The 23818-nt window shown below is 45.4% G+C and overlaps 3 protein-coding genes across 4 annotated transcripts; all 3 read left to right on the top strand.

Moving 5' to 3' along the window:
• The first annotated feature begins 7553 nt into the window (after positions 1 to 7553).
• On the top strand, positions 7554 to 8645 carry LOC128713240 (uncharacterized). The gene has a single exon (XM_053808099.1). The coding sequence runs from the start codon at positions 7554 to 7556 to the stop codon at positions 8643 to 8645; it is 1092 nt and encodes a 363-aa protein (XP_053664074.1).
• Positions 8646 to 15042: 6397 nt separating this feature from the next.
• On the top strand, positions 15043 to 17159 carry LOC128714346 (Bardet-Biedl syndrome 1 protein homolog). The gene is made up of 4 exons (XM_053809221.1): positions 15043 to 15053; positions 15220 to 15488; positions 15558 to 17020; positions 17091 to 17159. The coding sequence occupies exons 1-4, from the start codon at positions 15043 to 15045 to the stop codon at positions 17157 to 17159; spliced, it is 1812 nt and encodes a 603-aa protein (XP_053665196.1).
• Positions 17160 to 19019: 1860 nt separating this feature from the next.
• On the top strand, positions 19020 to 20927 carry LOC128716005 (acyl-CoA-binding protein homolog). 2 transcript variants are annotated; one of them, XM_053810927.1, is made up of 2 exons: positions 19020 to 19037; positions 20679 to 20927. In XM_053810927.1, exons 1-2 carry the CDS (start codon positions 19020 to 19022, stop codon positions 20925 to 20927), a joined length of 267 nt encoding a protein of 88 aa, XP_053666902.1. The 2 variants fall into 2 exon arrangements, with proteins under 2 accessions (XP_053666902.1, XP_053666903.1); XM_053810928.1 differs by lacking the exon at positions 19020 to 19037 and adding an exon at positions 20524 to 20532.
• The last annotated feature ends 2891 nt before the right edge of the window (positions 20928 to 23818 follow it).

A 23818-nucleotide genomic window follows, 5' to 3' on the forward strand; every position in this document is an offset into this window, starting at 1 on the left:
GTTGGGCATTCTACAGTGGCAAACCCTGCATTAGCTTTTCCGTTGCAGCCATCCGTCTCAAACAGGGAAAGTTCCGACATGCTGGTTTGAGGCTCGGCTAAATGTCGACTTTGTCGACATTCAACTTTACGGTGCGCGTTGATCGATAAACGAGCAATGATGGGGATATTTGAAAAGTTTTACGGATTTTACTAATTACAAAATGTAATACCATTAATATTGACATTTTCTGTCGGGTTTTGTGAAGTTTGAATAGAATAGAAACAGATATATCAACATCAATTTCTGTGACATGTCCAAAATAAACGATCGTGCATTCACACTCCTTAATGAAAGCTTCAGTACAGTGTACCACAGCGTCCTAAGAGTAATTTATAAACAAATTCTCAGTTAGCCTCTTAATACGCTTGTTTCCTGTCACCACTTAGCTGTGATTTCCCATCAATCCGCACTGGGTACGTTCGAACGGCCTTCGGCATTTAAATCTTTTGTACGCAATTTGTACGCCTCGTTGTTCGGTCACCAAAACGAGCGATGGTGTGTGATGACGGTGCGAGAAAATAACACCCGGTATCCATTTCCTTTCCACCGATCGGAAGCATTTTACTGCCCTTAGGCACTCTTTTCGCGATGATAAATGTACGTCCCAAGTTGATGGTGACCGGCCACCATAGGCACCTTCACACCATCTGCAGGAGCAAAACCACTCGGGGATGGGATTTTCGTGTCCGTACAAGAACACCATGGCAGAAAGTATGAAACAGTGTCCGAACTCGATCAGACGTCAAATGATCCCGCGCGTTAGTCATTACTTTGCATCTGACAAATCGTTTGCTATCGTTTTTTGTTCGCCAATTTTTGGGAAGCAGAGAATGGGAAGCGGCGACGAACCCGCCGCCTGGTGAAAGGCTGGGTTGGTAGATATGCACGAAACGAATAACGAAAACGAGTGAGACGCGAACGAAACGAAATAAATAACGATCGGCTAATCAACGGAAACATGCTGCGAAGCTACCGTGACGCACCCTTTAACCGCAAACATTTGCAACATTTTAGGCGCAAGAAGCGTTTCGAGAGGTGCTGTGAAATGGACGGATCAGTTTGGATGTCCGATCTAAACGTGTCCGGAAGCGCAGACAGATCGACAGCGGAGAAACGCATCGAGGGCTGAGAGCGTGCCCGGTAACTGATGACAGGTTGCACAACGCAAAACAAATAGACGCGATAAACGTGGACAAATTTACCGTTTCCTTTATTTCCTTATCATCGAGCAGGAAAGTTTCTCGCTCGCTGATTTGAACACATTATGGCGCTGCTTACGCTGCTGAAAAAAGAAATCTTACCACTTTGTTGTAACAATCATGCATGCCGCGTTCGTTTAAATAACGTGCCGGTAATGATATTTGCATGCGGAGAGAAAAAAAAGGGAATACTGAAGGTAAAAAAAGGGTAAGATTGGAGCTGCGGGCGCCATTGGGCGATCGGGAGAAATTTCACTTTTTCTGCAAATTTGTCAGACATAAGTGGATTAGGGTGCAACTTTCAATCGTAATGCTGATGAATAATGAACGATTACGATTCATTCCAAATATATTTTATTTGCTAGCCGTGTATTGTTCATGGGAGGGACAAATTAAAATTTCCAATCGTTGAAATTGCGTGCATGGCCTACTTATGCATTTTGTATCGCAAAACACCATTTCAAAAACACAAAACGATCAATTACCATTTTTGCAAACCAAGTCCAATGCAGCTCGAGCTCAAGAGAGGGAAGAATACACCATAAAAAATGGCCAGTTCGTGACCTTCTGCATGAGCGGCTCGTTGCTTTAAAGAGATGTTTGAAAATTGTTTTCCTAAAGCCCACTTATTGGCGCGATGGATAATTTAGGAACATTTTGAGCGAGCTTTTGTTGAGTTGAGTTTTGTACTGCTGATGATGATTGCAAAGCCCCGGCAAACGGTTCAGGGAGGCCAATGCAACAGCGCATGTCTTCATTAGTCGTTCGAGTGAACCCACAGCCACAAGAGTCATGTATCAATATGATCATTTAAAGTGTACTTTACATTCAAAAGGGAATACATTACGCTACATTTGTTTTGCTTTCGTGAGTGGCAATAGATCTCAAGGTTCGAGTTTCGGAGAGCAGCTGTAGGGCCAAGCCTATGTTCGAAGGTGACATCAAGGCTACGGAAGGTATACATAGCTTATTGAGAAGAACACTCATTCAATTTTAAGCAATTCACGCGTAATGGGGATGAGATATTTTGAAACTAATCCAGCGCATCATAATATAAGTTCATGTACATAAACGATCTTTCCATTGAGAGATAATATTGCTTCGTCGATCATTCGAGACCTTCCAAAGATGTCATTCACTAGCGACTGTGTTAATGTATGTTAAAACCCTCCAAAACGACCAAATCGAGGCTCATACTTTCACTTGTTCGTCGTGAAGACATCGTGACAGCCTCCGGAGTGATGCGTCACTAGCGATGGCACGTGGTAGACACGAATGCAACAGCGCATTCGTGCATCATTGCAGCCTTAGTCTTAACGCCTACGAGTGCATTTCTAACGTACTGAGCAGCGTGTGCGAACAACACATAGCTACTGAGGCTACTCAGAGAACTGTATGCCACTACTTGGCATTCCTCGGCAATCCGGTTTCTGCAGTATAACCTCCGAAGGTGCACAGCACAAAGAGAGGGAGAAAGAGACTGACGCATTCGGTGTAGTAGAAGGTCAAAGTCGACGGTAGGCGCAAGGCAAAGCAAAGAACCGGACACTGCTTAAGCATTATAGGAAAATCCGCGGTCCAACAAGATCGCGCCTAGTTCACCAACTTTGGCCGAATTTGGATTGTCCCACTTTTAAAAGCCGTCCCAGCAGAGGAACCGGTTCGATCGGTAGATTGCAATTGATAAAAAATGTATAGAAAATTCGGAATTTCATACGAAACAGCCAAGTTTTCCAGAAGAACTTACGAACCGAACCGATCGAAGATGAACAGCTCCCCAACTAACGGGATGTGGTTTTGGCGATCACCTGGAACACTGGACCAGAATTGCTCTAGAACGTGCCACGAATTGATGGCCAAAACAACGGCACCGACGAGTTTTATTAGCACCCGTAGCGGTGGGTGTCTCTGAAGCGCGTGTGGGTAGCGAACCTGACGGGATGTACAATTTCTCTGAGCACAACTCAGGCCCACGGGTTCATTAGTTACGGTGGACGGAACTGTTCCAAAAAAAAAACAGAACCCCATCCCAATTGGCACACATTTCGTCGGTGTGTTTGCTAGTGAGGAGCGTCACTTTTTGGAGGGTCGCTTATTAGCATAGAAAGCGATCTCGTAGGGTGGATGTGTGTGTTATCTTAGTCAAATAGATTTTTGTTTGTTTGGAAGTATCGGAAGTATTGGAAGTTTTATAAAGTAGGTTACACTTCAAGCATAAACATCTTGCTATTCGATCGTAATTCATATCCGTAACTATCTATGGCGCATTTTACACCGGAGTAAGCACAGTAATGGCGTAATCGATGCAATGTATCTATTAAATAGAAACTTCGATACAGACTATTCTCACCAGATTTGCCTTGAAGCCGAAAGCTCTGCGGGTAGCTGCCACTGCCACTGTGTGACTGCCAAATTTCTTTTCCATTACCACGTCAAACGAACCTTGCGAGGCACTTCTGTACAAGTGAACTCCTCCCGCCAATAAGGTACACGCGAACCCACTCTCGCAAGGTGTGCTCGAAACTCGATGGCCGATTGACGCTTTGTTTGCCGAAGGTTAGCTACTGACAATTCGATACAACAGATTCTATGCGGGTCGTGTGAACGTGCGTTCACACAACTTTCCATCATGGCCGATGGTGACGAGCGCGTGACCGCATTCTAGCTGAACTCCACCGTTCCGCCGAGATCTTAAAGATCGACCGTAAAGGTGAAACGCACCTCGATTTGCTCGATATGGCGACGAAACTGACACTTGGCGGGTAGTGTCTAGTGTTTTAATGCTTGTTTTAGGTGTGCGAGACCAATTGAAAGATGGTATCTCCTATCATATACGACCTTCTCCGTGGCGTTTAAAGATCGAATCCATTTCGAGGTTCAGTAGGCCGGAGCCCAAGCATGCGTCATACAAGTTGATACAAGCAGATTTACATGAAAACACTTACCCCATTTTGAATTCAACTGGTAGCATGAAGAACCCAGGCAGAATGATGTAATTATTGTGGATTACAGGCACAGACCAGAACACACTCTCTCCACAGTACAGCCGAAATCACTTCTTCAGAACACAATTACAATCTACACCCACAATACATTGGACCATGTTTTGCACTGCACGGATGGTTAATTTGATTCAACAACAACAACAAAAAAAGAACACCTCCAGTAACTGTATCCACAAACACCGTACCGCTGCGAATAACCACTTTGTGACACTTTGCAGCGCACAACTTCACACAACTTTCATGCACAGATGCTGCTTTAACGGCACAAAGACACTGTTTGCGGTATCACAAGTCACAAGAAACAAGCAAAAAAAAAACAAACTGAAGGAAAATCACCAACTTTTTACACGCGTGACTTCAGAACACTTTGCCGGGGTTTTTCCTCCCAGTCGCTGTCGCTGCTAGGCACACACTGCATCGACCGCAAACTGCCGGTTCAGATTAGCACGTCCACAAACAGGTTTTTTTTTGGGCATGTGAGATTATGGAAATACTCGTTTCACGTTCACAACATCTAGATTTGGCCCCTGATTGCGATGATGATGCCGATGCGAGTTGGCGGAGGTTGGTCTCTCCGTAACGTTTATGATCTGCAAAAAAAAGGTGGTTGACACGCAGAGAAAGAGAGAACGACGTGTGAAGATCGTGTTGAGAATGAGAATACGTCTAGAGATGACGATCAGGAAATAAAAGCATGTTGGGTGACGTTTTGTTTTTTAGACACAACTCCACTTTTATGTCCGTGCAAAGCATTAGCTTTGTCTAAATTGGTACGTGTATCTAATGATATTTCGAAGCGTCCAATGTTACAATGTACGAAGATCTTTTACTGACACCACGGATGAAGAATTCGTTTTGAAGCTTTACATCGATTGGTATGTGCGTCAAACGCTACCTGTCGTACAATTTGGACACGCTAATGAACCGTTGTACATTGGACCATTGAACACATTTCATCAATCCAATTTCACACCTTTCCGAGCACTTCCTCATTTCCTGGTTCGCCTGTTCATCGCATCTGTAGAGTTTCCATTGCGGTTTCGATCAATGCTAAATAATGGACTAATTTTTTCAGTAATAACTCATTTTGCTGAGTTGCCCGAGAAGGTTGCCTTGTTTGTCGCCACTCATTACCGAGCCCAAAACAAAAAAAAAAAACTCCATTCCCAAAACCAAACACACACAAGAGCATAATAATAATCCTGCAAACAAAAAGAAACATTACCTTTCCCTGCATTGTTTTTACATGGTCCACGGCCGTATGTTGTTCCCGCGTAATTGCTATTTCCCGCCGCTTACCGGCAGCATTATGCGTTTGTGTAGGTGGCCGAGCAAAACCTTTTGTTGCTTTTCCCACCCGGAATCAGCTGCATCTAGGCGAAACCTTTGCCCTCCGCAGACAATTTTCCACTTTATTTTCACCCATTACGCAGCTAAATACAATCGAGAGAGATATAGATCTTGCTGGGCCGGGCGGAGAAAAATACTCCACCGAAAAGCCGATGGTTAAAACGGTCGATTTTCTACACTTGGATAATGCGATCAAAACGGTACGAAACGGTTGGGATGTTTGAATCACATCGCCACCGGGCGATCGCTTTCCGTCGACTTTGTCATGCGGTCCGAGCTTTTGCTATCGCCACTGTTATGGTTTTTCTCCTTGCAAACATGCTTATGCAATGGTTTCGCTAAATTGCAGACAACCGGTAACGTCGAGCTCCGGTTTGCGCATCGTTTTGCGCACCGGTCGCAATGACTCACGGTGCATTCCTTCCCGGCCGGCCAAGTCCGGCTACGAAACAAGCGATATTGTGTAACTATGCAGAAGATCGAAAGAGATTTAATGGTTGAATAGTCTTTCAGTCCGTTTGTTAAAGTATGTCGAGATGTTTGCAGATAAACTTCATTTTTGCATCCCCGGACACTACTTTTCTGGAAGATTTTTCATTTTCTAAATTGATGACGTTCACACAACAACAGAATAAAAATGTATTTCATTGGAGTTGAAACGGCATCTCTGCCTCCAGCTTGGTGTAACACGTACGATCATTTATATTATCTTACAGGGACTCAATCCAAATGTTGTTTCCCTCTCGCCTATTAATGAATTTCTGAAGATTATCCTATCACTCTAACTGTCCTCGTAAAAGAGTATTTCATAACGTGAACCCAAAGTCAAAATGTTTCCCTCCAAGACAGCATTAGTCGGCTATATGATGCTCCAAATTAATCATCATTACAGTCGGAGGACGGAGGACAGGATTACTAGAGCTCATTAAGCGAGCACAGTTCTGTTGGTCGATGTTGGCGTATGAGAAGTAAAACGATCATGCCGGTGACATAAGCTGTACTTGCTGGTTGCTTATAAAAAAAAGCTCCCAACACGAAGGTTGTTGATGCAGTAAAATCGAAATTCCTTGCTTGTACTTAGAAATTACATGTTTGTCACCGATTAAGGACAGGCGACATTTCCGGTGCTTTAATGGACCTAATTAAAGCGCTGATCCAAAGAATTACGTACAACGATGGGGACGCATTGAAAGTATCTCTTAACCTCCCTCGGTTCTGATTACGCAATGTTTGATACAACAAAAAAAAACAATAAAAAAATAACAACATAACGAAACAAAGATCGCCAATTGAAATTGGGATTTTAATTGAATTTGAATTTTTAATTTACTCAATTTGAAAATTTATTTTTCTTAAACATGCATAGAACACAGCCTCATCAATATTTTACGTAGAACTGACAGTGTGCCGTCCACAACTGTTCCGTCAAAATGAATTAACACTCGAAACAGACAAGGTTAGACCATAAGCGTTAGTTGCACATATTTTAGTGTTGAAAAAAAATTAGTCTTAAAATTCAGTACTTCTAAAAACTTGTAATAAATGCCGGTAAAGATGTGTTTCGTTCTTTGTTATTGAAGTGGAAGATTGTACAGAAAATTATATAACTCAATATGAGTTATTGTTTACCTTTAAAATTTACTACAACTTCTCAGATAAATAGTAAAATCAACATGTTAATACCGTGAGACAGCAAGGAATTCCAAAAGCTTGAAATAACGTTGGTTTGTCTCAACCAAGAACACAGTTGGTGGTGCACTGCAGGCATTGCGTGAATTCAAAATGGCCACCACAACGCGATGACGGTTCAACCTTCTGCTGTCAAAACAGTTGTGTCTATTTACATCTTCGAACCGTGCGTCAAACCGGATTTCGTGAAAAGTGAATTTATTGTAACGTTTTTCGTTGTTGATTTGTGCACTGTAGCGTATTTTCTGTACTCACCGAACGCCGCAAAATGGCGCAGATAAAATATGAAATTACGGAAGACAGTATAGACGAGATTAACACAAGCATGCAGGGTCTCATCGAGGAGGCTGACTGGTTGCTAAACAGCATAGGAAATTACTCGTCGCACAGCATTACCATCGACTTCGACAGCAGTAATGCTAGCACCAGTCGAAGTAGTATGAGCGCTGACAACGCCGAACCAGTACCAGAAACAGCACTGGAACCAGACACAAGAGCTGTTCCGGTATCCGCGCCACCAAACTATGATGTTGGCAACGATAGCTCCGGAAGCGATACAACCATAGTGTGCAACAACGAAGAACCCTCTCCAGGACCCTCGAATCGGAACTCGTTGATCATCCTGGGAGATAACAATTCGCTTGAGCAGGAAGTAATTGTAATCGGTACGCCTACGATTGAACGCCAACGCACACGTCGCGTACGTTCCAACAGAATCGCACAAAATCATGACAGCTCCGTAATCGATTTATCGAATTACACGGAGATGCGTCGCGAACTGCCAACGGTATCCCCCATCATTATCCTTTCATCGGACGAGGAAAACGACGAAGTTGCACCAGCTGCAACAATCCAACAACCATCACGTCCGATCACTAGGAGCTCTGTTGCAATTAACAATTTTGCCGTATCCGTTCACAGTTCGCCTGCTCACTTCTCGACGACTCTTTCGGTTCGTCTTGGCAATAGACAACATGAACGCAATCCGCACAACGGTACACAATTTGGCAACATTAATCATTCCTACGAAGTTGGTGATATCAGGGTGGGTGAACCAGTGCCGGCACCAATTCTAAACTCTACACCACCCGCACCACCGTCACAACCATCACCACAACAGAGAGCAACCAAAAGAAGATCGCATGCAGCCACCGAAGGGACCTCGAATACAATGAACATCATCTGTCCGATCTGTTACGAAACGCTGGCAAATCAGCGGGCCATTTCGACTTCCTGCGGACATGTTTTCTGTTCCAACTGCATCCAGCTGTCTCTGCAAACTGCCAAAAAATGTCCCATCTGTAACAAAAAATTGACCAAAGCTTCTCAGATGCATCCAGTCTATTTTTCAACGGGATGATACAATTTAAGAGCATAGTTTTTTTTTATTATTCATGATGAGCTTTAGAGAAGTGTTAAGATTTTCATCTCGATTAACAAAGATATGTAATTGAACAATGTAAATATATGTTTTGGCTGCGCCTTCTGAATAAAAATAAGTTGTTAAACGTACATTCATAATACGAGATTCCTGTCAAACAGCGTATACACGAGTACTCGCAATTATCTACAAACACATGTTGACATATAATATTAAACCAACCTTTGATTAATCAAAGGTGCTTAAATAGTTAAGGTAATGTACTGGATGCGTGCTGCTCTTGAAGGTCAGCGCCTAGCTGGTTGGCTACAGTACTACGGCCCGGTAGTGTGTGTTCCGTACGCGTAGCATACAGCAATTTGTCTCTTTCCCGGGATCGCATTAGTGCTGTTTGTAAAGCACAACAGCTCTCTGTGATCGGTGGAATTGACGGTTTAGCACGGTTTTAGCCACACCACTGGCACGCACTCTTCGTCCGTGTTGATGATATTGTTTACCACACGTCCGCACGAGAGCATGGAACGTTCGATTGTATTTCGCATCATCAAAGCTAACGAGACCAACACGGCGTGTGTGTGACTCATGAGACGGTGTACCAATGAGGAAAAAGGAATTTTACCCACCGATCAGCGTTCTGTGCGGAAACTGGTTTAATCTTCTTATCGTGTTGCTTTGTGCTTTTGATGCAACGGTGCGTTCTTGACCACAAAGAGCGCACGGGACGGCACATCGTGGACATTGCTTAAGGCCACGGTGAGTCATCATGCACAGGGCAGGTGCTGCTGCGCGTGAAGAGTCTGTTCAGAGAAGGAAAGGCCGGAATGTTCCGGTGTACTTTCTAAAAACAAAAAACAACAACCAACTGAGACTTTTGTTGTGTATGACCGGGAGCAAATGTAAAGTGGAACTCTTTAATAAACGATTTTACATGTTTACATTTTGTCAAATAGTTTGGTTTTTTGGCCAAATATAATATGTATTACAACCCATATCATATAATTCATTCTGTATCCAAACTGACGTCACAGGAATCCCCGGAATCGAGCAAATAGTTATACGCTGCTAACGAGTATTTGCGATAAGATAGCGTCCATGTGTGTCTTTGCTTCGTGGAGAAAGTAATCATCTTTAACCAAACCGTCGAATCGTCACCGAAATATTATTCCTAACGAAAGTGTGTGAATTTGTTGCCCTCCACGAATTCATGATGGATTGTTCTCCACCGAACCACCAACTCATAACTTCTTCACATCTCCAAACCCAAAGCGTACGACGTTACACTTTTACTACCGACAAACCTTTCTCCGTGTCAGTCAGAGGGAAAAACGATAAGAAACCCATCTTTATCAAACAATGCACTCCCGGGTTTGAACAATAATTTTCACACACTTCACGTAGATATCGCTTCGACGGTTGCCTATGCCCGTTCAAGTATCGTTTCTCTTTGCTTTTTAAATGACTGCCGTGATGATATGCAAACACTCGCCGTCATGTTGCATTACGGATCTATATATACCTCACCTCATACACAGTAATACACGGAGCAATACGGTAATAACTGTGTGATTTCGAACGGGAAGAATTTGGTTTCAAATTGGAGTTGGAATTGGTGCCATTTTCGATCTACCGCCTCTTCGATTATCACACCGGGAGGTGCTGATCGGTTCCAATCGCGTCTTCCAGGTTACAACAAGACACACTTCAAAACCAGCGGACCTGAGGAGGAAATTACACTAATCTGTCGGAATGTTCCACAAACACACACATTCCGTTACACGGAATCATTGTGACCGTACGATGAACTTTGGCGGCATGCTGTGCTTCGAAGAGAAACTTCACTTTGGGCAACATTTTAACGGGCACGGGAAAACATTCTTTTGAATGACCACAGTTTCGTGCATTGGATGTCGCCCACTATACAAATCTCTTCTCCCCGTAGTAGTGGACGCTCTGCTGGAGCGTTTCCGTTTCACTAGGGGATGAATTTATTTCGTGATCTTCTCCATCGTCAGACGATCATTACGTTTCGTGTACACATTGTAGAGGTTCCAAACGAAGGGAAAGACGTTCTCACATCAATTTGGGTCAGCGGTTGGCTCCCGGCGAGCAATCGATCTCATGAAAGGATTTGCTTAGCGCCTTTGAGTTAAACGGTTGGCACGTGGGTGTAACATTGGCAGCGCTTCACTCCACTACACGTGGCACTGTTTGGGTGGAATATTATTAAATCACCAAACAACACACTCACTTCTCCATTCCAAAACGGAATGCGTTTTTAATGGTAGCAAAAAGATCACGCTGTTTTGTTGATTTTTTTTCTCCAGCACAACTCACACCGTAAAAACCAGCACGTACAATCGCGGTTTATGATAACGATTTCCGAAGAGTCCACCACAAACAGTCAATTGGTTTAACGTAAAGGTAGCGCTCACGGATACAACCGCGGGCCAACGGTAAAAGCGTGCCTTGTCCGCACGGTTTCGCGCACTCAAACAAAATGGCCAAGGTAAACTTTGGCGCCGCTGGCCAGAGCGCACAGAGCGCGATTGGTGGTGTGTCAGCGCTCTCGCGTGACGCTCTTGATTGAACCGATCGTACACACTTCATTGGAGAGAGAGACTTGACGGCGCAGCAGCGATTCTGCTGGACCGCGTTTGGGTGGAAGGAAGCTTAGCGTGGAGCTGGCCACGAGAAACGCTCCACACCGAGGCCTATGGGAGCACTATGGGAGAAAAGGGCTCTAAGACTAGACCGCTGGAAGTGGGGGCTGAGAAAATGTGGAAAGTGGTAGCTGTGCTGCGAGGGAATGGAACGAGTTAAGGGACCTTGTCGTAAGGTCTGTGATTGTCTGTACGCTGCGCATTGGTACGACACCTTGAGCACAGTGAAGGCAGCCGGTTCCAGTGTGGTACTAGAGCTGCCACTACGCCAGGTAGATGGAGGAAATCGTTTGTCAGACAAGCGGATTGTTTATGAGACGGCGCAATGCATTTGCATTCCATCGAGAAGGTGTTTCCTATGCGGTCTATCATTGATGAATTCTGCTGTACGCGGTGAGTTGTGTGACTTTAGTCTTACTAAATCGCGTTTAAGATCTTCAATCTGGGTCACTCGCCATCTCTGTGGGGTGTGGGGGAGGGGGGAGATTTTGCTCCAAAAACGAAACTATCAACGACCCGATCGTGTCTCAACAGTTGGTTTTATGAAAATAACCATCATCGGTACGTAACAAACTCCAATTATCAGGCGTTTCGTTCGTTGAGACATAGCTCGGCTTGTAGGTGACAAGACCTCAATAGAGTGGTTGTCTTTCGGTTAATGATGTCGAATATCCTCAATCTCACTAGAAGAATAATAAAACATAAAAAAAACAACCCAAAAAACAGAACGGTTACTAACCTCGTAAAGCTAATCTGCTCATCTGCTAGCAGCAAACTCCTTCCCCATCATACATTCTTCCGGCAGTCGATCATTGTGTATTCGTCGGAGCAAACCATTTCAACCATAAATCTTGTGCAGACACAGATCGTGCTAAAATAGAAAGAAATGGTAAAATAAATATACAACCAGCATCCCTACCACCACACCACGCTGCTACAGAGATCGATGAAATCCTACCGCACAGTGATCACTTTCTTGGTTCGTGCTCTTGGTGTGCTGATGGTTACCCATACCACGGCGCTGTGTGTGTGCAGAAGCACAACGCTAAGCAATAGAGAAAACACACCTTCTCGTTTCTTGGCGCAATGTGTACGTGCGCGTGCTAAAGTGGGACGCAATTTGCGACTCGATGCTGTGAAAAAGGTGGAGTTGCCCAGCTTTGGAGCTTTGAAGTTTGTGTGGGAGTTGCGGTATTAATTTGAATAGAAATCTTACCGTTCTGTTTGTTCTCGTTCGCTTTTACAATCGCGAAGGACGTTGACACTCGCCGAGACGTCACAAATCCGGGAGGGTTGCGATGAATGTATAAATACTTGCAAGAATATGATCTCAACGTGGGGCAGAATAATGTGCTGGCTTGTTCGAACGAGTGATTGCGCATTGATCTTCGCGATGAGACACAGACTATCGCCAGCTCTGCCAGCTGATGCATTAACCGACTCGGAGTCATCGGCCACCATGCGTCTGGTGACTTCTAGCCGCTCACCAGACACGTCACGAGTATAGCGTATGGATGGATGCATAGATTACCTGCTGGCCAAAACCGCAACGGTGATAGGTCTATCGAAACATAATCACCCACCTTAGCAAATACCATCCACCATCCATCTAACGGCAGGAATCCGGTTCCGCAACATTGAACCTGTGTGTTTGTGACCCTTTCTAGCTAGCTTTCACTCTCTTCCGGAGTTGTGGCAGGCAGATGCAGTGGAACAAAGCAAGGCCAACGATAATACGCTCCCAGGTCGAAGAGAACGACAGTGTTCAAAGGAATCGCGCTTAATGAGGGGTGTGTGTCTAGCGGTTTTAATCACAAGGTCGCTACTTGAGCAGCAAGCTACACCCGCTTGTGAGGTTAATTCCGGTACTTGACGGAGGACTTCGAACTGCTACAGATATCCCATATCTCCTCCCCTCAGGGATGGACCTCTCCACAGCAGCTTCAAATGTTATCTCCAAGAAGTAAGCTTTTAATGCGGCTCCACATTGCTCTGAATGATTCCATGGGAGTGGAGAAAAATACGCTAGACTTTTACGTTATTTAGCAATACTCGGTCACTCTAAACCACACGGCAGTGATGAATATATTCAACTTCTTATGCCCTTTCTGCAGCTTACGCATTTTGGAATTCAGTTCCCTTAGAAGACATCGATACAGTACCAGCATTAGTACCTGTCCCGGTGCAATGACTGAGGGGAAAGGCTTTTCCCCTTAACCATGGTGGTCGACGGCACTCGCTAAACGTTGACATCGTTTGATCGAAAGTCGGTAAGACATCGATACAGTACCAGCATTAGTACCTGTCCCGGTGCAATGACTGAGGGGAAAGGCTTTTCCCCTTAACCATGGTGGTCGACGGCACTCGCTAAACGTTGACATCGTTTGATCGAAAGTCGGTAAGTATACACCGAGAAGCATCCTATTAGGAGCAAATATATGTCATCACACGTACAACAACCTTGTCTGAATCTTCTCGCGATATGATAAACTAGCCATTTCCACCCGGTTCCGCCTGACTAGGTACACGTTTTTTAATTATCCATACCAACCCGCTACGGGGCGGGCGTGTTGAATGGCGCGGTAGGTCAGCAGCACACAGCTCCACGGCATGGAGAACGCCACCGAGGGAAAAGTGTGACCAAATGTGCTCAACTTGCAAATCAACTGAGCAAACTCTACGGTGGTAAGATCGGTCCTACCTACGACGAGTTTGGCACGCTTGAACCGAGCGGATACTTCGCGGTTTGTCGTGGACGTTGTCGTTTACCTTTGGATATGGGTAATATTTCATCCGATGGTATCGCCGCCAGTTTTCCACTTGCACACGGGGGCTTTCACACTTTCCACGATTCTTGTCGACAGCACGGTGGGTCTCACAATGCAAACAGCCGCACTACTATGACCGACATTTTCCGACAGGCTGCCAGGCAGTGAAAAACCTGTCCCTAAGGGAACTTTGGTTCGGCACTACCTGACATCGAGATGGGGTACGGTACACGGTTGGCACTCCATTCATTGATTAATCGATCGGTAAAGGAACATTGGGTACGCGGCGGATTCCTTCACCTTTGCCGCAAATAATCTAGCAGTTGCGCGGTGGCATGGCTGGGGGCAATATCCAGAGAGAAGCTTGTGGAGCGAAGATCATCAATTCAATAATAGCGCGAAGCGGCATTTTGCGCTGTGAACCGTTGAAGACGAAGAAAGTGTCGCTTTCCTTACGATAGAAAGGATACCTGCCACGTTCTGCCTTACCTTTGCTGTTGCCATATTGGACCATGAACTGGTGAAAACACGCGTAGAATCTTTCCCCGAACAGCCGTTCCGTAATCCCGTGTGTTGATGAGCCACCATATTGCAGTTGCTAGTGGCAACCGATCTGTGGATTCTCGCGCCTGCGCTTTTGTACAAAAAAAAAATAGACGCAACAGGTGTGTCTCGTACCTAATGGTTGGGTGAAGAAGACCACCAACCCTTCGCGTCACTAGGGGCAACGGGATTGCTAAGGGCAAAGCCCAAACAAACGGGATCTCCCCACTGATTCGTGTCGAAAATCTGCGTTTCGAATAGATTCTACATTTTTTCCACTTAAAACAAGAACGGAAGGCGTTCGCTAGTGGAAGATTTACTCCCATTACGGTGGTACTTCGTTGAGGTGTGTTTTGTGTTGCGGCATTATTTAGATCGCATCGGATTCGATCATCACCGGTTGCTATGTTTCTGTGGTAAGTATGGACCGGGATCCTGCTAAGAAAAAGGTACCGCCAATAATTGCTGCTGATGAAACGGAGCGAATGAGCTTGCAACCGCAACCTCTCTCGCTTGAGCAGTTGGGGGCCACCCTTTAATAAACACTTTCTATCTTAACCTAAAACGCTGGAATTCTGGCAGCAAAACGAAACCCACCGACAAGTGGCTGGACGCGCAGTGTGACGGTACGGCGGCATTGCACACGCTCCCGTCATGCATGACGCTTTGCGATCTGAAAAACGACAACTACTACCAGCTGGTAACGGTGGATGTACCGCTGCTTGATTTTGACGTTAAGCCCAAACTGAAGGTGTACAAGGGCACGAACCTGATCAGCGAGCAGCATCTGCCGGGGATTCCGAGTGCGGTGGAAAGTTTATACATAAACGATCAGGAACCGCGGATACCCAGTAAGTAGAATTCGGACCCGAGACGACCTTCCCGGTTCCCTTGAGCTTAAGTGCCGTCGCTCTTCTCAGTCATTGCAGTTGCGGTGGAGTCATCGGTGCTGTTCTATCGTAACATGAAGCCGTACTACAAGTACACCGTACCGAGCATGACGATAGAACCGCTCGAGGTAGATGTGTGGAAGAAGCTACCGATCGAACGAGGCGATGCGCTTGACGTGCTGATCGACAGTTTGCGCACGATCGAACCCTCCCAGATGACGCTGCAAACACAGGAGCTGCTTAGTTTGTCCGACAGTGAGCGCGGCGGGTACATTCGATCGAACGCCGAGCGCAAGCTCGAACGTCTGTCCATCATTACTTCGATGACCACGATCAAGAAAGCTTCAAATGATGTCAAATCCGCGTCCTGCTTGATACTAGCGACGGAGTGCGGAGAGCTGCTGGTGCTTGATACACAAGCGTTCGTGGTCCTTGCGCAGGCCAAGGTTGGTCCGTTCCGTGGTACACCTAGCATGATCTCGGCCGGCGGGCAGTACGACATCGATTACCGCGTGGTGATAGCGACACGAGAAGGAGCCCTCTACCTGCTGCGTAAAGGATGGCTTGCGGGACAGCACATCGTCAAGCTAGAGAATCCGGCTGCCGGTCTGTCACTGTTGCCAATTGACCAGACCATTGTGGTCGTCTGCATGAACCAATCCCTTGTCTGCTACTCCAAAAAGGGCAAAAAGCTCTGGACGGTGAAGCTACCCCAGCCAGCCGTGTGCATGACACCGGTCTGTCTGCCACATCTCGGCATCAACCTAGTGTGCGTATGTCTGAAAGGGGGTTTGGTGCAGTTCTATAGTCAGAAAAAGCTTGTGGACCAATTCTACGCGCCCGAGTCAGTGTCGGCCCTAACCTTCGGCAGACTTGGCCAGGAGGAGCACGTCCTCATACTAGTCACCATCGATGGTTCGCTGATAGTAAAGATTCTGAAGCGGACGGCGGAGTTCGTGACCACAGACAACGTGTACGACACAAAGACAGCCGAGGAGCCGCCCGGTAATTTGCAGATTCCGAAGAAGACAAAAATCTTCGTCGAACAAACGTTGCGCGAGAAGGAACATGCGGCCACCATACACAATTCGTTTCAGTCGGAACTTTGGCGCATGCGACTTACCACCGCTCGGGCCACGGTGGACGTTATCAGCTCTGCCGATAGCAACATGTCCACCGTTGACGTGGGCCTTGCTCCGATCAAGCTAGCAGCGGAAGTCCTCGGTTTGGGACCAACGTTCAAGCTGTTTGTGGTGCTGGAGAACATTTCCACCCGAAAGGAAGCCACTGGCTTGAACGTACTGATACAGGCGGACCATCGGCATTATCTAGTGGAGCGACCCTACCTAAAGCTGCCAATGCTTGTGCCAGGATTCCCCGTACGATTGGACTTCCGGGTGACGGTTACCGTCGATCCGTCCGATGGGTTACCGCCAGTGGATTTGACACCTGAAAACTCGCACATTAAGGTGCTGGTGTTTAAAACCGGCCAGGTAACGAGCTAAGACGTAATGGGGCATTTTAATACCTCTTGTTTGACTAAACGAACTTTTTCCTTTCCAGACCAAACCCCTGATTGCATCGACCGTGGTAATGCCTCAACCAGAGCCACAGATATTGAACTCGTTGTAATGGGTAGAAATGCTCACGTGCTTACATATGTTAACCATTTTAAGAAGGTGACTGATTTTAAACAATAGCAGTAGAACATAATTTCGATTGGTTGTCCCTACTCCTCATTCCACCTTATCCGGACTCGATCTTCGTTGATTTTTAATTGAATGCAACGCTACCATGCAAGTAGCCGACCGTACAAAGTGTTGCGTGCAAGCTGTGTAGCGTTTTACCGTTTGTTTAATGTGAAACGCTTGGATTTCGAATTGAGCATTCGAGCATTGCTATGCTGTTTTTGTTATTTTGCTTACAATCAAATTTTCCAATAAGTTATTACGGAAAAAACTGATTATGGATGAATTCTAAGATATTTGAAAACTTACTTTGAACGGGTTTGGCATCACTAAGGCATCTAACTGGGGAAAAGTAATCATTAAACCATACTAAAGAGCGTTTTAACGTTATCAATCCACTCAGAACGTTAATCCACACCATAAGTATCATTATCGGTCATTTGGAGTTTAAGCGGCGTAAATCGGTCGACAGTACGACAGCGCATGTCTCTTGTCTGTAATCGGCAACGCTACCCAACTCGGGCACACAAGCTAAAGCTCCCCTTCCCCCCTGGTGCTAGACATCCGCGACATCGTCAAGTACCCCCGTCACCGGTGGGCAACAACACAATCAACCGGCATCGTACCACCAGCGATAGCGAACCCACGAACAGTCTTCGTCGGACCAGCGTTTGAGTAAAAGGTGCGTAATACTGCTCTTGGCCGCGTTCGTCCGGTATGGGTTGTGTCGGACGTTTGAAGTTTGCATTTTGGGTGCCGAGTGTCGCTTATCAGTAGAACTCCTCTACATTTCTGTGCTTATGTGTGTGTATACGTGTGCGAGAGTTTGACGGTATGAAAGCCGGTCCTGCCTGCTCGAATCGGTGCTGAAGGTCAATTGAAGGAAGATGTCCAGCGGTTAGCCGTTTGACTATGGCAAAGCCGTGCGAGTTCAGTGCAGGTCATCCAGAATGGGGAGCGTTCTTCGTGGATACAAGTAGCGCACACTGCCACAGAAACGGGTGCACGAGTGTATTTGCACGTAATGCTGGGACCATATGTGGACATGCCGCGACCGCTGGCATAAGGGCTACCATAAGACACGCTCATGGCAATCGACGTGGGCAACAACACCGTCGCGTGCTTATTAATTGCAATCAGCGATTCTGCGGTCGTTAATTTCTTGGCAGGCTTTCCACATTGCCTCCACGTCAAAGACCGTCCGTTAATGTCGTTTGCGAAATTGGTCAGAATGGAAACCATCGTGGGTGGCGTTTCGTGGTGCATTCTTGCCCACCGTGCGTGCTAGTTGCCGCAAGCCGGATGCCGATATTGCGAAACATCTTTTCCAGCATGTGCGATTCAAGCCGAGCTCAAGGTTTTAAAATGATTATAGGGAGGAATTTATTTGCATGTAGATAACCGTGGTGAAAGGTAGTCTGCGCAGGTTTTATCGTCAATAGCCGTACAATTAACTTATCGTACGGATCAGAAGTTCGCACAGGATATACACTGTCGAGAGAATGATCGATCTATCTCAAAACCACGTCCCATCAACGTGTGCCTTTCCCGAACTAAGTCTATCAATCTTTCCCGCCCCAAAATTGTGTGCCAAAGGGAGCACACAGCCAACTACCCCCCAGCTGGAGATCGATGATGCGCGTGAGAGTTTACTTAGGAGAAGAAATTTGCATATACACCCGTGTTTGGTCAGAGAAGACACATCTTCTACTGGTATATGGTTATCGGTACCATGGGAACTGGTTTTTCTAGCGTTTAATCTATTTATTCCTTTTCTCGCATGCCGGCACACATGAAAGAAACAATGGCATCTCTTTTTGAAGTTTCAAAGCAGCTCACTTTTTCGGACGCCATCGGACCTTATCCTTATCAGCACAGGCTCTGTTCCATCGCAACGCCACGCACCTAAGTGCATCCAAAATGAATGGGACTTCCAATTGAATACAGAAATCGCAATCAGAAACATGGTGCCGAATATGAATACCAACACTACAAAAGAAACGAAGTGAGCAAGGTTCCGGTTTTGTGACCTTTTATTTTTGGGTTTGCTTTTGCTTAAACCGATGCACTATCGAACGATGCAATTCATGCCATGGTTCCTCCAAAAAATGAAAAAAAAACAGCACATAACAGCAGCTTACGCATCCACCATACCAGTGAATGGAAACTGCAATTGGTCGGTGCAGTAAAAGTGCCACTACCGTCATGGGTCGACATTGAGCATTCGTAGCGTAAAGAGAAGCGTATATTAAGTGACATTAGTATCAAAAACAGTCTTGTTCGTTTTTCAGTCCATTACCATATTGAATAGTTCCATGATAAATGTGTTAAAATTGTTTAAATATGAACTTTGTTGGTGCAAAGAGTAAGTATCGAGCAATGGCGTTTAATTGAGGGACAGAGTAGAAAATTCATTTAACTCCCCCATTTGCGGAACCAACTTCATCGACATCAAAATGTAAATACATAATGGATACCGGCAAAAAGTTAAACCTTCGTACAGCTGGAATTAATATTGCGTCATTTGAAGATAATTTTTAAACAAAAAACATGTTAAGGTTCTCGCCGTGTGTGTGTGTTTCTTTTTTTTGTTGCTGTACTGACGCAAAATGAAGTACGAAGTGTTTGATGTACACTGGTTATTTCTTTGCTTAACGTTTTGTTGAGTTGTCGCAAAGGTCTCCTTCAAGTTCGTACCAGTATTCGTACAGGGCCAGGAGCAAATAAAAATATAAAAAACCATCACCTCCAGCGCGTTGTTGTTAAGCGATAGGTTAAACGGTTTTTTCACTCTCTGAAAACTCTAATTCGTTTCGAGTTTAAGGCTACACGAGAGTAGCACGTGCGGGAGGCCATTGCATGCGTTGGTATAGTGTTTTATAGAGGATGAATCGGCACGATATCATCAATGTCAAGTACGCGGTACACGTCGATCATACGAATTGGTTCAAACCTTTGCCGTGTACCACAAAGTCTTCACAATGGTGGTTTAACACATCGTTAACGTCTGACCCGTGGGGGATTTTATGAAAGAGGGGGGTGGTAGCAATGATGGGGTAGAAGCTAGCCCCGTACAAAGGTTGTTTTGCAAGTGGACTTTACCACGAGTCGTTAGAGGTGTGCGAGCTTTTTCCAATTGACGATAACAATTCACGCAAATGGCTTGCAATTTTGCGTCCCCAGGTGTAATGTGTGATAAAATGTGTTGACTTACCGTGCGCATTTCATTACTCTCTTCGTTCTTGTATTTTCCGCACAGGTCTCCACAGCCAGGCAGAGTTACATCATCCGATCAACACCGGACCAATATGGAGCAGGTAGGAGGACGGTGTTTGGATGTGTGCGACCTGATAAGAAAATCGCCCCGATCGATCGCTTATCGGCGCTCCACTCCATCAAGAAGGTTTAACTGGTGATTACTAGCGCACAAATGTATTAACCGAATGCTCTCGGTGTTTCGTAGAAATTCAACGAATCCGCTGAAAAGGTGAAAACCTTCACCAAGCGACCGAGCGATTCGGAACTGCTGGAGCTGTACGCACTCTTCAAGCAGGCCACCGTCGGCGACAATGACACGGAAAAGCCCGGCATGTTCGATCTGAAGGGTAAGGCCAAATGGCAGGCGTGGGCTGACCGGAAAGGCACCTCCAAGGATTCTGCCATGGAAGCGTACATTAAGCTGGTCGAGGAGCTGTCCGCAAAGTATGCGTAAGCGGAACGCAAACCGCACCACTTGAACAACACTCCTAAAACGGTGGAAAAGAAGGGAAATTTTGTTTTTGTTACTTTCGTTTCTAATCACTCCAAACTGGGCCATAGCAATGCCTGAACGTGACGATCCTTTTCCTCTCTCCATTTGAATTCAACATTTCCACGTCGTGCATAGCTCGCTGTTGGTTGCAGCTTGAATCAGTTATCTATTTCGGGGGTGCGCACCTTGGCTGCTTATCGATCGCGATCGAATAAACTGAGCGTACGTTATTAGGTAAGGAAAAGGAAGTTGCGGAATCGGCTGCACCAAACGTCGGGCTCGGGAAGATAAGAACCAAAAAACGATAGAGGGTTGAATACGCTTACAAAGTAAATAAAGTTATACAAATTGTTGAGTCGAAGGTGTTCATTACGTTCATTACGATGCGAAAGGTGTTGTTACAGGAATTTTATGACATGATCATTGCATGTGCTTATGTTACACGTCCAAACAGCAATCGGAAAAGAAAACCTGCACGATTTTATTCTACAGAACACTTCTACATGGGTTGAAATCATCAGAATAAAGTAAATCAAACAACACTATTGACGATTCACATACTAATATGCTTTTTTTTTTATTCATGAAGAATGGCCAGGCCATATTGCTAAAACTAACATATTAATTTAGTAAAACGACGCACTCCTCAAGCCTTATCAAAAATTATTGATTCTCTCTCCCTTCTTGGCGTAACGACCTACTACCTAATTATTTTACCACGTAGCCGGATAGTCAGTCCTTGCTACGGGGGATTAGTCCGGATGGGATTTTGGTCCGGTCGGATCGTGTGAAGACCGGCGACTATTGACTAGTGTTGGGTTAATCAGAATCATATGCATAAATCATTACAACACTTTGAACGGAATGAGTGTACCGGAGTCTCTCCGAGTCCGATTCGTGAATCAGAAAAGATTGAGGCATCGTAAAGTTTTAAAATCATCAAACATTCATGAATCCTTGAAGAACTGAACAACTTCAAATGAAGCATGATTTTATTAATCGAAAGTACAGCTACAGAAAGTATTGCTTGGGACAATGCTCACTAAATGATTCTTCAAATGCAGTGCAAAAGGAAAACGAATTTGTTGGAAAGAATAATAAAATGGTTTTGTTATCGTAAATGTAAGAATTGTTGTATTATTTTTCAATAAACTACTGTATTTTTATTCTTCAGCGTATGAAGCGATTGAAAGAATCGCTACAAAAGGGAAATACGTTAAATTTTATCTGAATACGCTCGGTTCAACCGCTGTCCAACGTGTGATTTTTATAGAACACTGCCTAACCGAGTCAAAAGCGATTTGACAGGTGCGCACAAGAAAGCGATCGAAAATGATACTTGGGAAAAAGGGGTGAAATACAGTGGTCAACCCAAAAGCATACCATGGCGGGGCAGTGATAATCTAACTGGTTGCTATTAGTTACCTGTTCCGTGTTGCTATTCACGATAGCTTTAATTGATCATTTTATGATTCATTATTAATAAAAGGTGAAATTTAGTTAAGGAATCAAAATCTATCAACGAAATGGAAAGAGAATGTACGTGACTGGTTACGCCACCACTCTGTAGGACACTGTTTTGTCACCCCTTTTTTGCAACACATAAAATACACGCACACACTCCTACGCCCGAGTGGAGGAAACATCTTCTTGAGATCACCACACAACAAATGAGATCGTTTCCATCCCCCAGCGTTAGCAATAGGTGAAAAACACGATCCGTGAACGGGTGATAAACGGGGAGTAAAGATTCCCGTCTGTCAACGGGGGAAAAAAAAAACAAATACGCATCTTGAGCCGGAGTGCAGCAAAAGGTGTGTTTGCCGTGCATTTTCCTACAGTTTGCAGTTTGGTGTGCGCGAAAAAAGAAGAAAGTCTAGTGTGCGGGGTTGGTGTGATGTGAGCAAGAAGATCACGATCGGTGAGTGAGGAAAACAGGCAGGAAATAGGATGCGTGCGTGAGTGCGAGTGTGCGTGTTTATTTTCACGCCGCTAGGAAGATAGGAAGAGGCGCTACTTTTGTTTTCTTCCCCGACTGTTGATGATGTGTCCATTACGATTAGATGGATGAAGTGAAGTGGTCAGTTCGGGGTGGAGGGCGTTTGCAGCATACCAGTGCAAGAAGTGCGTGGCCGATGTGAAAACGTATCGTCATGTTTACAAATATTGTGCACCGTCGTTTCGGTTTTAGTTTATTGTGTGCACCATTTTTTTCAACACGCCGTGCTGTTGCTGTGCTCTGCCTAAGTGTGATTGTTCCTCGCTTCTGGTCACGCATCACGGAGTAGGTGGCGTTGCGAGGTGAGTAATGATTGATTTTCTATTCGTTTATAAGGGGTGAGTTCTTTCGAACGCTCGTAACTCGGGGTCGGGGTCCAACTGCCACTTGTAGTGCTATCGGTGCAACTTGATCTGCAAAGTTGCAGTGTGACCTGTGCGAACTGGTTAGGGCCACTTGTTGGAATGTGGTTTGGGCTCTGTACGCATGCACCAGGGGTTGAACCGATCGTGCAACGCAGAGCCACACCACACCTAGCGTATCGCGATTCCATACGGGCCAGTAGAACGGTATAGATTATTAGGTTTTTATACACAGCCACAGCGCACAAACTCCGCTCCATACGGGAACCGGTGCCTGCTGTTCAGTTTTTTACTGCTCCACACAGCCACCGAATGTGGGTCACAAAACCTCCAAATCCCGCAAACGTGCCATCGTCGCGTGGTATCCCGAGAGGGTGTGCTGATCGACACTGGTGCCATTTGCTGTTTCCTCTTGTGTAAAACTTGTTTTTCCCCCGCTTCCCAAGTCTGCCACGCGAATCAAAGAAAGCTCACAAGCTGCTTCCATCTGG

This window comes from Anopheles marshallii, chromosome 3, assembly GCF_943734725.1.
Source record: "Anopheles marshallii chromosome 3, idAnoMarsDA_429_01, whole genome shotgun sequence".
Taxonomy (NCBI): domain Eukaryota; kingdom Metazoa; phylum Arthropoda; class Insecta; order Diptera; family Culicidae; genus Anopheles; species Anopheles marshallii.

Coding starts and splice junctions, on each gene's coding strand:
- LOC128713240 (XM_053808099.1), top strand. CDS start 7,554: ATGGCGCAGATAAAATATGAAATTACGGAAGACAGTATAGACGAGATT.
- LOC128714346 (XM_053809221.1), top strand. Junction 15,489..15,557: donor TCAGGAACCGCGGATACCCA/GTAAGTAGAATT, acceptor CGCTCTTCTCAG/TCATTGCAGTTGCGGTGGAG. Junction 17,021..17,090: donor TGGTGTTTAAAACCGGCCAG/GTAACGAGCTAA, acceptor TTTCCTTTCCAG/ACCAAACCCCTGATTGCATC.